The 13,258-nt window shown below is 53.0% G+C and overlaps 1 protein-coding gene across 1 annotated transcript; it reads right to left on the reverse strand.

Moving 5' to 3' along the window:
- Positions 1–2,072: 2,072 nt before the first annotated feature.
- Positions 2,073–10,010, reverse strand: IL15RA (interleukin 15 receptor subunit alpha). The gene is made up of 6 exons (XM_058805975.1): positions 9,782–10,010; positions 4,233–4,424; positions 3,424–3,477; positions 2,814–3,211; positions 2,432–2,510; positions 2,073–2,336 (listed from the first exon to the last, which is right to left on the reverse strand). Exons 1-6 carry the CDS (start codon positions 10,008–10,010, stop codon positions 2,311–2,313), a joined length of 978 nt encoding a protein of 325 aa, XP_058661958.1. The 3' UTR covers positions 2,073–2,310.
- Positions 10,011–13,258: the final 3,248 nt, after the last annotated feature.

The raw sequence follows: 13,258 nt of genomic DNA on the forward strand, positions 1-13,258 counted from the left end.
TCCTCCAGGAGCTGGGAATGGGATATCCAGAGGAATCTGCACTTTGGGAATGGATCAGACAGAGCAGGGCTCATTCAGGAACATTCCCTCTCTTCCTCCTGTCACCAGTGTCCAAACTTCCTGAATATTTTATCATTCCTGGAAATCCCTCTGACCCACTGGAAAAAGAGGAAGCACAACACTGGAAAATATCCAAAGAAAGTTAATTTCTTTAAAATGAATTCTTCCTGCCCAGCCATGGGAGGAAATCACAAATCTCTCTCAGTTAACTCATTTTCCATCCTTGCAGCCAAGGGATTTCCCTGGATTCTTTCCCTTCTCCCTGCAGCCAACCAGGAAGGAAGAAATGAGGCAGCAGCAGAAAAATTCCTTTGGATTGGTTCCAGCCAAACTCAGGGACAAACTGGAGAGGGATTTCCAATCCTAAAATTAAATGTGTAGCCAAAAAAAGCCTTGACACTTCCTTAGTGTCTCTTGCCTGCCCTTAAATACCCTTTGTTTGCCAGGAATGCTCAGGTGGATCACACTCTGTGCCTTGTGCCACAACTCCAGAGCCTGTGCCACAGGAAATCTAAACTGAAAGTGCTTTAAGGAATCTGTGCTGGAGCTGTGGGCTGTGCCTGCTGCAGGAATCTCAGACATCCTGGTCTGCTCCATGCACGGAGCTGCTTCCCTCCCTCTCCTTTCACTTTCAAAGCTGCCTCCAGGAATGCATTCCCAAGCCCTTGGATGTGGATGGAAGCACAAAGGCTGGAGCAGGCAGTGGATCAGTGCTCCCTGCCAGCCTCTCCTCCTCCCTGGGCACACATCCTGGCACAAACAGGACAGGAGCAGCCAGGAAGAGCCATGGGATTTCAGCTGTTGGATCCCTGCAGCTCCCCAAGCTCTCTGAGACCTGGCAGCTCCAGAGGAAGGGACTGAACCCTTCATGTCCATGGTGCCTGATGGGAATGTCCTTGGTGCTGTGGGGATGGATTCATCCCAATCCAGTCCTTTCCATCCAGTTAAGAACCCACTGCTCTGTTATTTTTTATATAAAATATATTTATTTATACATAAAAATAAAGAGCTGCCTTTTCCATAGTGTAAAGGATCAAGTGGATAAAACCTTGATAAAGAAACAAGAAGTGGATAAAACCTGGATAAGGAAACAAGTGGATAAAACGTTCTGATGGATAAATGGAAAACACACAAAAATATTCCTAAATTGTGTTATTTGGTCCTTGGTGGTGTCTGTAGAGAAGCTGCTCCAGCTTGGATTCCCCTGAGCCGCTGGGATCGGGATCCAGAGCTGGGATCAGGGCTGGGAGTGGTTCCAAAGGATCCCTGAGCCCTCTGTGAGCCAGGATGGTCCCAACTCCTTTGGCTCCGGCTCAGTGGCTGCAAGAGAGCAGGAAAGGGATGAGAATGTGGGGAATGCTTGGCTGGTTCTCTCTGCTCTAATTCCTGGGATCTGGGGACAAAGCTGGGAAAGGGATGAGGATGTGGGGAAATGCTTGGCTGGGTCCTTCTCCATCCATTTTCTGGGATTTGGGGACAAAGCCAGGAAAGGGATTGGGGAGCTGGAAACAGAGAGCAGGACAAAGCCAGGGCTGCACCCAAGATGAACCAAAATGGTCCCAAAATCTTTCACTTGTCTTGATTTGGGGACAAAGCTGAGGATGTGGGGAAATGCTTGGCTGGGTGCTCTCCATCTCATTTCTGGGATTTGGGGACAAAGCTGGGAAAGGGATGAGGATATGGGGAAATGCTTGGCTGGGTCCCTCTGCATCCATTTTCTGGGATTTGGGGCAAAGCCAGGAAATGGATGAGGATGTGGGGAAGATCTTGGCTGGGTGCTCTCCATCTGATTTCTGGGATTTGGGGACAAAGCTGGGAAAGGGATGGGACAGGTATCCTGCTATTCCAACTCTATCCATGCTCTTGGACAGGGAATGAGAATTACCTGGGGCAGGGCAGCTCAGCTTCATCCCAAACTCCATCCCAACATCCCAACCCTCTCCCTGCCCACCAGCAGCATCCCCAGAGCCAATTCCCCCAAATCCCAGTGCAGGACACCCACCCACCTTTGGGATCATCCATGGGAATCGTCCATGTTTAGGCCGGGAAGAGCAGCCACACATCCCTGGCTGCTCTGTGTGCTCTGTCCCCCTTCAGGGGAGCATCCAGAATTCCATCCTCCGGCATCCCTCGGCATGGTGGGTGTGCCCAGTGTCCCCAGGGGGGGTGCTCAGCCCGTAGGGACAATGACAGGAGGTGGCACCTCCTCGTTCCCAGAGGGAATTCCCTCCATGGGAATGTCCATCTCCGTCACGGCGTAGCCCTGCCTGGTGCCTCTGTGGGGGGAAGAGGAGCATCAGTGGCATCCCAAGGCTTTTCTTTGGAAAACGCAGAAGCCTCGGAAAACTCAATGCTGGGGTTTGGCACTTACTTCCTCCTCCTCCTTCTCCTCCTCCTCCTCCTCCAGCAGCAGACGGCCGCAATTCCGATGGCCAGCAGCGCCAGGAGTCCTGAGGGATGGACACTCGGGGTGAGGAGCGTCTCCCAGCCCATGGCTGAGGAATTCCACCTAAACAGCTCCGTGAGGAGCCAAAACCACTCCAGGCACCATCACAAGATTCCCTCCCCACCCCTGGAGAGGGGGAATTGGGAATTCTTTCCAGGAAGAAATTTGGGTGCTGAATCCTTCCCCCCCTCAGTGGCATTCCCATTGGCCATGGAATAAAGCTCCCACAGACCCCAAAAGGGATTTTAAGCTTAAAAAAATTGAAATAAGCCCCTGTTTCCCAAAGACTTTTTTTCCCCCAGCTTACCAACAGAAGAGGCCACAGACCGGATGGAAACTGGAAAAGAGGAGAGAAAAGGAAATGTTGAGCTGCAAAGGTAGGAGAGGGGTGGATGCTGGGAGGAGCCTCACTAAAAAGGAGGTCGGAGAGAAGGAGAAGTTCCATTGGAAAAGCAAGAGAGCCTTTGTGGATGCACCAGGCCCCAGGGGAGGTTGGCATTCCTTGGCAATCAGCCCAACCTGCGGCATAGTCCGAGGGCGGGATGGGCAGCGGGGTTGTCCCCTCTCCCACCGTGGACGTGTCCGGTGTTGGAACCATCTCCGGTGGCCTGGATCCCTCTGGGGATGGCCCATCAGGTGCTGGTGGCACAGGTGACTGACTGGGAGCTGGAGAGGGGCTGGAATTTGGGCTGGCACTGGTGGTTCCTGCTGGGAAAACAGTGGGAAATGTTTAAATTCCCAAAATCAAAAGGCGGCGCCGTCATTTCCGTGCCCTCATCCAGCAGCCACAGAACACTGGGATTTCACCCCGTGGGATCTGATCCCGGCGCAGGAATGTTGTGGTTCCCACACCCTGGGAGCTGTGGCCTTGCCGTGGCCGTGGCAGCTCCAAACCCAATCCCAATCCCGTTCCTCACCCCTCTGGGTCGTGCTCGCCGCGCCGGGGGCTTCCCTGGAAAGAGCTGGATCTCCTTGGGGAAAACACAACAGGGAGACACCATCAGCTGGGACAGGAACTCTCCAAGTGGTTTGGTAAGTTAGAGAGTCAAAGTTATCCTATCCAACATTGAGGTCTGGGGGAAATTCCACAAATTCCAAAACATGGATGTTAGTTGTCAAATTTTAACAATTTTTATATTTCAGCAAAACAAGGAATTAATGTTCACTGCCTTCAAGTCATTATTTCCACTCTATCTTCTATTGATTAATAATTTGTCCCTTTTTAATTATCCTAATTAATCCATCCTTTCATATCCATATTTTTAATTATGTTATCTCAAATTGGGCACCTCTGCCTTATGCAAAGTCTCTTTGTAGTTTATAAATTCAAGTCATGAATTACCATTCTACCATCTATTGATTAATAATTTGTCCCTTTTTAATTATCCTAATTAATCCATCCTTTCATATCCATATTTTTAATTATGTTATCTCAAATTGGGCAGCTGCCTTATGCAAAGTCTCTTTGCGGTTTATAAATTCCGCATTCCTCCTGGTGTTCTGTCCTCAACAATAAATTCCTCTCCCAGGTCTGGGAGCACTGAAGGATGCGAGGCCCTAAACTTTTGTTTTCCCAAGCCATTAGCCATTAGGAATTCCACGGATTAAATTCCTCTCCATAATTTCCCCATTTCTGATTCCTTTGGAGGAAACAGAACTCGGGCGGCGCTCGCATTTCTTCCCATCCTCCTGTTTGGAGGCGTCCCAGCTTCCCCCGAGGACCTACGGATGCACTGGAGGGTGGGGTCGGTCCAGCGGGGCTGGGAGCCGTTCCAGAGGACGCACTGGATGAGGCTGGAGGTTCCAGCTTTCCGCTTGTAGCCGGGCTTGCAGGAGTAGCGCAGGCGGGAGTTGAGCTCCGTGCGGTTCCCGGCGTCGATGTGAGCGTTGGCCACGGCCTTGGGGGGGCTGCAGTGCACTGGGATGGGAAAAAAACATGGAATCACAACAGGGAGATGAGAAAACCTCTGGCTGTGCTGGGCAATTTCCCCACCCCTCATCCCTGGAAGTGTCCAAGGGTGGGTTGGACGGGGCTTGGAGCAGCCTGGGATAGAGGAAGGTGTCCCTGTCCATGGTGGAACACGGAATGAGGTGATCCCTAAATTCCCTTCCAACCCAGACCTTTCCATGATGCTAGAAAATCCTGCCTAGAGGTGGATATAGGGATTTATCCATCCTGCAAAAATAAAGGAACCTCGTGCCTGACACGGGGGATGGAGAAAGGGAAAATATTCCCAGCTTTTTTTGGATCACTTGTAGCAGCTGCTCCAGAGGCTGGAGAAAGGGAAAACTCCACTTCCGGCATGTTTGTGGTCACTCAGCAGCTTCTCCAGCCAGCAAGGAATTTTTATGGAATTCCATCCCCTTGCAGTGACTGTCCCAGGCCAGCAGCCCCAGCTGCCCCCAGCTGCTGAATTCCAGCTGTGGTCACTGCCCCAATCCTTCCTTCTCCACTCATTTCGCAGCTGGACGTGAAAAATTCCAGCTGCTGGTGAGTCCTCCAGCCTCTTCCCAGGAGTTTTCCCCCTCTGGAAGGTGGCAGCTGAAATCCAAGTACTCCAGACAGAGGGACAGCAGTGGATTTTGAGTTGTGGCTTTGCTTTTCCCCAAACAAGCTCCTGCTTCCCTTCAGCCTCAGGATGAGCTCGGTTCCATAGCCGGGTGATGAAATTTCCACTCTTTTCTGGTGCAAGGGGCAAAATTTCCTGGTTTCTCCAAAGCTGTGCCAGCTCCTGGATCCCTGTGGTGGTGTGGGAACAGCTCATGATCCTGGGATGGGATGGATGGAACAGCTCATGATCCATCCCTGGGATGGGATGGGATGGGATGGGATGGATGGATGGATGGATGGATGGATGGATGGATGGATGGATGGAGCAGGATGGAGCATTGGAGATATCTGGGATGGGATGCACAGATGGGATGGATCCATGCAGGGCTGGGATGTGAAGTGTGGAGCAATGGGAAGCAGGGATAGGATGGAGCAGTGGATATCTGGGATGGGAAGTAGGGACATGATGGAATGATGGATATCTGGGAAATAGGAATGATGGATATCTGGGGAATAGGGATAGGATGGAAAGATGGGTATCTGGGAAGGAGGGATAGGATGGAGCAGTGGATATCTGGGATGTGAAGGAGGGATAGGATGGAAAGATGGATATCTGGAAAGGAGGGATAGGATGGAAAGATGGATATCTGGAAAGGAGGGATAGGATGGAAAGATGGATATCTGGGAAGGAGGGATAGGATGGAAAGATGGGTATCTGGGAAATAGGAATGATGGATATCTGGGATGGGAAGGAGGGATAGGATGGAAAGATGGGTATCTGGGAAGGAGGGATAGGATGGAGCAGTGGATATCTGGGATGGGAAGGAGGGATAGGATGGAAAGATGGATATCTGGAAAGGAGGGATAGGATGGAAAGATGGGTATCTGGGAAATAGGAATGATGGATATCTGGGATGGGAAGGAGGGATAGGATGGAATGAGGCATGGCCAGGATGGATGGATGAATTGATGCCTGCCGTGGATGGAACAATGTCCAGCTGGGATGGAGCAGTGTCCAGCCAGGAGGAACACACAGCTGGGCTGGGATCATTATGGAATAGAGGTGGAAGAACACTGGGAATGGGAATGCCATGGCAGGGAGGACAGGAGCACACAGGGATGGGAATGTGACAGTGACAGGGACAGACAGGAGTGTGATGGCAGCGGGGATGGGAGCAGGATGGGAATGGGAACAGTGGGAATGGGAACAGGATGGGAATGGGAACAGTGGGGATGGGAACAGGATGGAGATGGGAGCAGGATGAGAATGGAAACTGTGGGGATGGGAGCAGGATGGGGATTGAGAGCAGGATGGGAATAGGAGCACAATGGGGATGGAAACAGTAGGAATGGGAACACGGGGTTGGAAGCACAGTGGGCATGGGAACATGATAGAAACAGAGGGGATGGGAGCAGAATGGGGAATTGGAAACAATAGAGATGGGAACAGAATGGGGAACTGGAAACAATAGAGATGGGAACAGAATGGGGAACTGGAAATCGTGGGAATGGGAACAGAATGGGGAACTGGAAATCGTGGGAATGGGAGCAGGATGGGGAACTGGAAATCGTGGGAATGGGAGCAGAATGGGGAACTGGAAATCATGGGAATGGGAGCAGGATGGGGAACTGGAAATCGTGGGGATGGGAACAGAAATCGTGGGGATGGGGGACTGGGAACAGTGGGAATGGGAGCAGGATGGGGACTGGGGCTGGGGACAGTGGGACAGCAGCTGGGGATGGGCACTGGGGACAGTGGGACAGCAGCAATGGAGACAGGAACACAACATGCACCCACAACACCCAAAACATCCAGAGATAAAAATCTCCATCCTGAAAACCTCCTGCCCCAATTTGTGGCGCATCCCCAGAACATCCAGGAGGAATCTGCTCCGTTTCAGTGCCCAGGTGGATCTGGGTGTGATCCTGGCCAGAGGACACGAGTGACATGGGGACATGCATGTGCTGAGTGCAGCAGCTCTTGGTCTCCTCTCAAGATGAGGGTGAAATTCCTGGAATCAGCAGCTCTTGGAACCAGGAAATGCCTGCCTGAGGATGTTTCACAACAGTGTCACAACTCACCAGAGCTGGCACTGTGCCCTTAGTCAGTGAGAAACCCTCCTGGTGCCAATTCCAGCTGCACTTCTGAAGGGAGCACAGCAGGAAATTCAGCTGGAAACACCAAAAATGTCCAGGAAAATCCAGGATCTGTGAGCTGTGTTTATGCCTTCCAGCTTTTAAACCTCCTCTCCTCATCCCAATCCCTTCAAAGAGGGTTTTTTTTAACAATTGATTGGAATCTCCTAAAAAATGCCCAAGTTGTTCCAACAAGATCCCAGCAGCGCCGCTCTCCGGGATCACCATCCGGTGTTCACACCATCCATGGATTTCAGCTTGTTTGATGAGACAGAACACGTTCCAAGGGGGAAAAGGGGAGGAATCAGCTGGAGATGCAGAATTTAGGCTTTAATCCCTCAGGAATGAGTTGGAATTTCCCATGGATGGATCATCCCAGGTGCTCAAAGACTCATCCCATTCTTGGCCAACTCCCAAAGGAGCTGCGGCGCCGGGAGCTGACCATCCCAGGAAAACACCTCCAGCTGCCTGATTTCCATCTGGATTCCCTGCATCCTGCTGGGATTAAATATCCACGTTGAAATGTGCCCGATATCCATGGAGTTTGCATTTCCATGGATTTTTTCCTTCTCTTTTTCTTGTCTTTCCCCACCAGCGATGCCGGTTGTGGAGGATGAGCTCATCCTGGCACGCTGGGAAGCAGAACAGGGAATACAGCCAGGATGATCCCTGGCATGGAGATGCTGCCATGTGATGCCATTCCATGTCCAAAGACAGCTTCCCAGGGATGCACAACCACAGCTGGACACTGGAGAATCCACACCACGAAAAACTTGGCTGTTCTCCTTAAAAAATCATCAGGAAAAGGCCCAGAGAAGTGGGGGTTTCCTGCTCAAAATTTAAAAGCCATGAGCAAAAACAAAAGTGGAGAAAAGAGGAATTTCATAAATCTGGATGCAAGAAAAATCCATGAGAGATGCCAAAATCACGGAAATCGATAAAACTTCCACGTTTCAACTCAAAAATATTCCCAATTGAGCCGGGGAGGACAGGATGCCCAGTGGGAACATCGTGGGATGCAACAGCACACCCAATTCTCCATCATGTGAATTAAAAGAAATAAATATTATTTATTTTCTCTAACACGGCCTAAACCCATGGGTTTTGCCCCAAACAACGATCCTGGTGGCAGCACTGCTGCCTGGAATGTTGTCAGGGTGTCTGGGATCCGTGATCAGTGAGGAACGACTTTGGAGGGCTATTTTTAGCTTGTTCCTGAGGCTCAGGGCTCATGTTTTCCCAGTGCATGGCACTCTTCTGGCTTATTTTGGTCACCCAAGACTTTTACATTCCTGGCCATTTGTGTCGTTCTGTTATAAATAGGGATAAATTCATTTTCCAAGGCTTCAGGAGCCCACAGGAGCTCGGAGAACAGTGAGCACTGAAGCTGTCCCAAAGCTGTGCATTCCCTTCCAGCCTTATTTCACAGAATCCTTCACAGCTGCCACATGATCAGCAAATGAAGTATTTCCTAATGCTCTTGCTGCTTCCAGGAGCTTCTGGGAGGATGAACCAAGGCGTAGTTCCAAGGCCCAAGCTGTGATGAGAATTTTCCCAAAGATCCAAGAGCAACAGAACTGGGGAAGGGTGTGGAGAACCAGGAAAAGCTGAGGGAGCTGGGCAGGGGCTGAGCCTGGAGCAAAGGAGGCTCAGGGGCCCTTGTGGCTCTGCACAAGTCCCTGCCAGGAGGGCACAGCCGGGGAACAGGGACAGGAGCAGAGGGAACGGCCTCAGGCTGGGCCAGGGCAGCTCAGGGGGGATTTTAGGGAAATTCCTCCTGGAAAGGGCTCTAAAGCATTGGGATGGGCTGCCCGGGGCAGGGGTGGAGTCCCCATCCCTGGAGGGATTTAAAGGCCCGTGGATGTGACACTGGGGACAGGGTCAGTGCTGGCCTTGGCAGTGCTGGGTTAATTGTTACACTCAGTGACCTTGAAGGTGTCTTTCAGCCATCATGATCCAGCGATCCCAGGGTTTTGGGCCTTTGGAGAGGCAGGACAGTGATGTGACATTCCAGGCTCAGCAGCCACGGACAACTCCCAGTGCCATGGGAAACCCAGGGAGCGCAGCCAGGCTGAAAACCCACAGGGCTGCAGCTCCCACGTCCAGCACAGATCCTGGAGAGCCTCCCTGGACACTGCCAGGAGCCAGGTGAGCACCCAGGGAACGTGGGGCTGCAGCCTGCAGGGGCAGGGGGCACCCAGGGAGAGGTGTGGGAATGCAGGGAGCAGCGTGGGCACCCCAGGTGTGGCATGGACACCTCAGAGATGCCATGGGTACCCCAGGGAGCAGCGTGGGCACCCCAGGTGTGGCATGGACACCCCAGGGATGCCATGGACACTCCAGGGAGCATCAGGGACACCCCAGGTGTGGCATGGACACCCCAGGGAGCAGCACAGATACCCCAGGGAGCAGCATGGACATCCTGGAGAACAACCTGGGCACCTTGAGAGGGCACTTGGGTACCCCCAGGGAGTAGCATGGGCACCCCGGGGAGCAGAACAACCACCCAAGGAAGCAGAGAAAGCATCTTAGGGATGGCATGGCCACCCCAGGGACAGTGTGGGCACCCCAAATGGGAGTTTGGGTACCCCAGGGAATAACGTGGGTAGCCCGGGAAGGGTAGCGGGCCCCGGGGATTGGCACCGGGATCCCGGGGAGCAGAGCGGGCAGCTCGGGGATTGGCACCGGGATCCCGGGGAGCAGAGCGGGCAGCTCGGGGATTGGCACCGGGATCCCGGGGAGCAGAGCGGGCAGCTCGGGGATTGGCACCGGGATCCCGGGGAGCAGAGCGGGCAGCTCGGGGATTAGCGCGGGCATCCCGGGCAAGCGGAGCGAGCACCTTCGGGACCGGAGCAAACACCTCAGGGGTGGCACGGGCAGCCCAGGGAGAGCGCGGGCACCTCGGTGGGAGCTCGGCAGCCCCGGCAGTGGCGCGATCCCCTCCGGAAGTCGGGCAGGCTCACCTGGGAGCGGAGCGGGGATCCCGGGAGCACCGCGGGCATCCCGGGCAGCGGAGCGGGCACGCCGGGGACGGAGCGGGCACCCCGGGGAAGGCGGAGGGACCCCGGAACGGGAGCGGGCACCCGCGGGAAGGCGCAGCGCTCCCCGGAGGGTGTGGACGCCGCGGGCAGCGCTCGGAGCGGGCGCCGGGAGCCCGGGGCAGCCCCGCTTACCGGAGTCGGCGGCGGCGCGGAGCAGCAGGAGCGCGGCGGTGCCGCAGAGCAGCGGCAGCAGCGGCGGTGCCATGGCCCGGCCCGGGGCAGCTCCGCGAGCCGGCGGCAGCTCCGCGGCGCTTCCCCGCAGCTGTCGCCGTCCCGGTGCGGCCCCAGCGGTTTCGCTTTCGCTTTCGAGTCGGGCACCGGCAGGGACGCGCCGCCCTGAGGGGTGGGCGGCGGGACGGGGAGGGGATGCGGGGTCAGGGGGCGGCGGTGCCGGGGGGGGGTTCGGGACCCCAGCGGAATTCGGTCCCGGGGACCGACTTATAACACAATAGCCGGAAAGGGATGAAACACAGGGATGCGGCACCCAGCGCGCGTGAGATGCCCTGGGAGGAAAAGGACGAAATTTTGGGGTTCGTGACCCGCGGGGTGCAGTATCGGGTGGAGGAGAGGGGATGGGGTACCCCTGGAGAAAGCAGTGCCTGGGGGATGCGAGATTGGGGTCGCTGCGATAGCCGGGAGGGCCGCGGTTCTCCCGGGATGCAACATCTCGGGAAGGGATCCGATCCCGGCAGGACAGGAGGCAGCACTCCCTGCCCGGGGGAATCGCGGAGTCCCGAGGCGTGCAGGGGATTCCACGGATCCCAGTCCTGGAGATGGAACGTGCTGGTCCCCACACTAATCTCCAAACCGGGAAACGAGCTGTGATCCAGCCCTGCAAGTTCTGCAGAGCTCCTGCAGTCAGGCTCTATCCAACAGCATTGCCAGGACTCAGATCCTGCTCACAACAAATCCTGCCCAGCTCAGCTCCTTCCTCGTGGCCTCTTTATTCTCACATGTTTGGTTTTTTATTTATTTTATCAGTGAGTATCAGCAAATAGCCCCACGTGTCTAGCAAAGGGAAAGCAAAGGGTAACTTGGATAACATTTCATGGCCAAATCTTTGTGACAGAGGGATAAATTCTCCCTCTGCCCCCAAGGAAAGAGAATTAACCACCATGAACCCTCCCTGAAGCAGAAGAGAGGCTGCTGAGAATTGGAGATTTCTGTGCTGGGAATTGGAGATTTCTGTGCTAGGAATTGGAGATTTCTGTGCTGGGAATTGGAGATTTCTGTGCTGGGAATTGGAGATTTCTGTACTGGGAATTGGAGATTTCTGCGCTGGGAATTGGAGATTTCTGTGCTGGGAATTGGAGATTTTTGTGCTGGGAATTGGAGATTTCTGTGCTGCCAGCACTGACCCCCAGAGAACCCTGCACTGAGCTGAGGCCTGGAGAAGCTTCCAGAATGGAATGGTGGAACTGGGACTGTGGGTGTGCAGTTTGAATGGAAGTGTGTGAGATCATAGGGGGGGAAACCCAGAGTTTAAGGGTTTAGAATGCAGTAATGGATATATAGATACAGATATAGATATATAGTATATATAGTGTATATATACATATACATATAGTATAGATATATACTATATATCTATATATTGATACATATACATATATAGTATATATATAGATATATTGTATGTATATATACTATATATCTATATATTTATATATCTAGATATATAGTAATAGATATATAGTAATAGATTTATAGATATAGATATAACAAGATAGAGATTTTAGGGTGGTGACTACTTCTTCTTCTTCTTCACCTTCTTCTCCCTGGGTTTGGGGGGTGTTGTGTAATTGGACAAAAAAGTCCACATTGCAGGCCACAGGTAGTTAGTCATTAAGTTAAAAGTAAAAATAATTAAAGTATAATTTCTTAACTAAACATTTTATCCTTAAAAAAACCTTCTAAAGAAAGAGATACAACTCCATTTTTTGTGTTTTTGAGTGGAATATATAAAACTCACAGTTTGTGAGACTGAAATAGAAATAAGAACCAGAACTAGGAAATATCTGAATCCAAGCAAGAAATGCTGTCTCATACATTTAATCCTGACTCTAACAAAAAGCAAACAAACCCAAACCACAAAAATCTCACCATGAAGATGTTGAGGAAGAGCAAAGAGAGGATGCGGGGAGCTGCCCTGCAGCTGAGGGCTGTCCCAGTGCCGAGGGTGCCTGGTGACGCCTGTGGCTGTACTCTGGACGGGCTGGGAACCCACAGGATCCCGGCTGGGAAATGTCAGCAGGGCAGGGTTCACAGCACTCTGGGCTGCAGCTCAGCCTGGTCAGCTCAGCCTGGGGGAGAGAAAATTCAGCCTGCAGGGGAAGACTTTGCCTGTCCTCTCAAGGACTCCTCCAAAGGAAATAAACAATCCAATTGTGTCTGAGCTTTCCAGATGAGGGTTTTGGTGCTGCTGATGCAAACGAGCTCTGCAGCTGCTAATCTTCCAGAAGATAAGCACAACTGGGTGAGAGTTTACCTGCAGGGCCGTGATCCCTCCAGGCAGGGAAGGGCACTTTTTGCAATACCTTCCATGGAAATCCTTGAGCCTTTCCATGAAAAACCAGAGCTAGGGAGTGATTGGCTGCTCAGGAACACACTCAGTGCAAGTGGCAGGTCCAGCTCTGCGTGGTGACAACAGGACATGAGCTGGGGACCAGAGGACATGAGCTGGGACAGCAGGACATGAGCTGGGACAACAGGACAAGCTGGGGACAGCAGGACATGAGCTGGGGACAGCAGGACATGAGCTGGGAACAACAGGACACGAGCTGGGGACAACAGGACATGAGCTGGGACAGCAGGACATGAGCTGGGGACCAGAGGACGTGAGCTGGGACAGCAGGACATGAGCTGGGGACAAGAGGACATGAGCTGGGGACAGCAGGACATGAGCTGGGGACAACAGGACATGAGCTGGGACAGCAGAACATGAACTGGGGACAACAGGACATGAGCTGGGACAACAGGACAAGCTGGGGACAGCAGGACATGAGCTGGGGACCAGAGGACGTG

The sequence above is a fragment of the Ammospiza caudacuta genome, chromosome 5, assembly GCF_027887145.1.
Source record: "Ammospiza caudacuta isolate bAmmCau1 chromosome 5, bAmmCau1.pri, whole genome shotgun sequence".
In the NCBI taxonomy this organism is placed as follows: Eukaryota; Metazoa; Chordata; class Aves; order Passeriformes; family Passerellidae; genus Ammospiza; species Ammospiza caudacuta.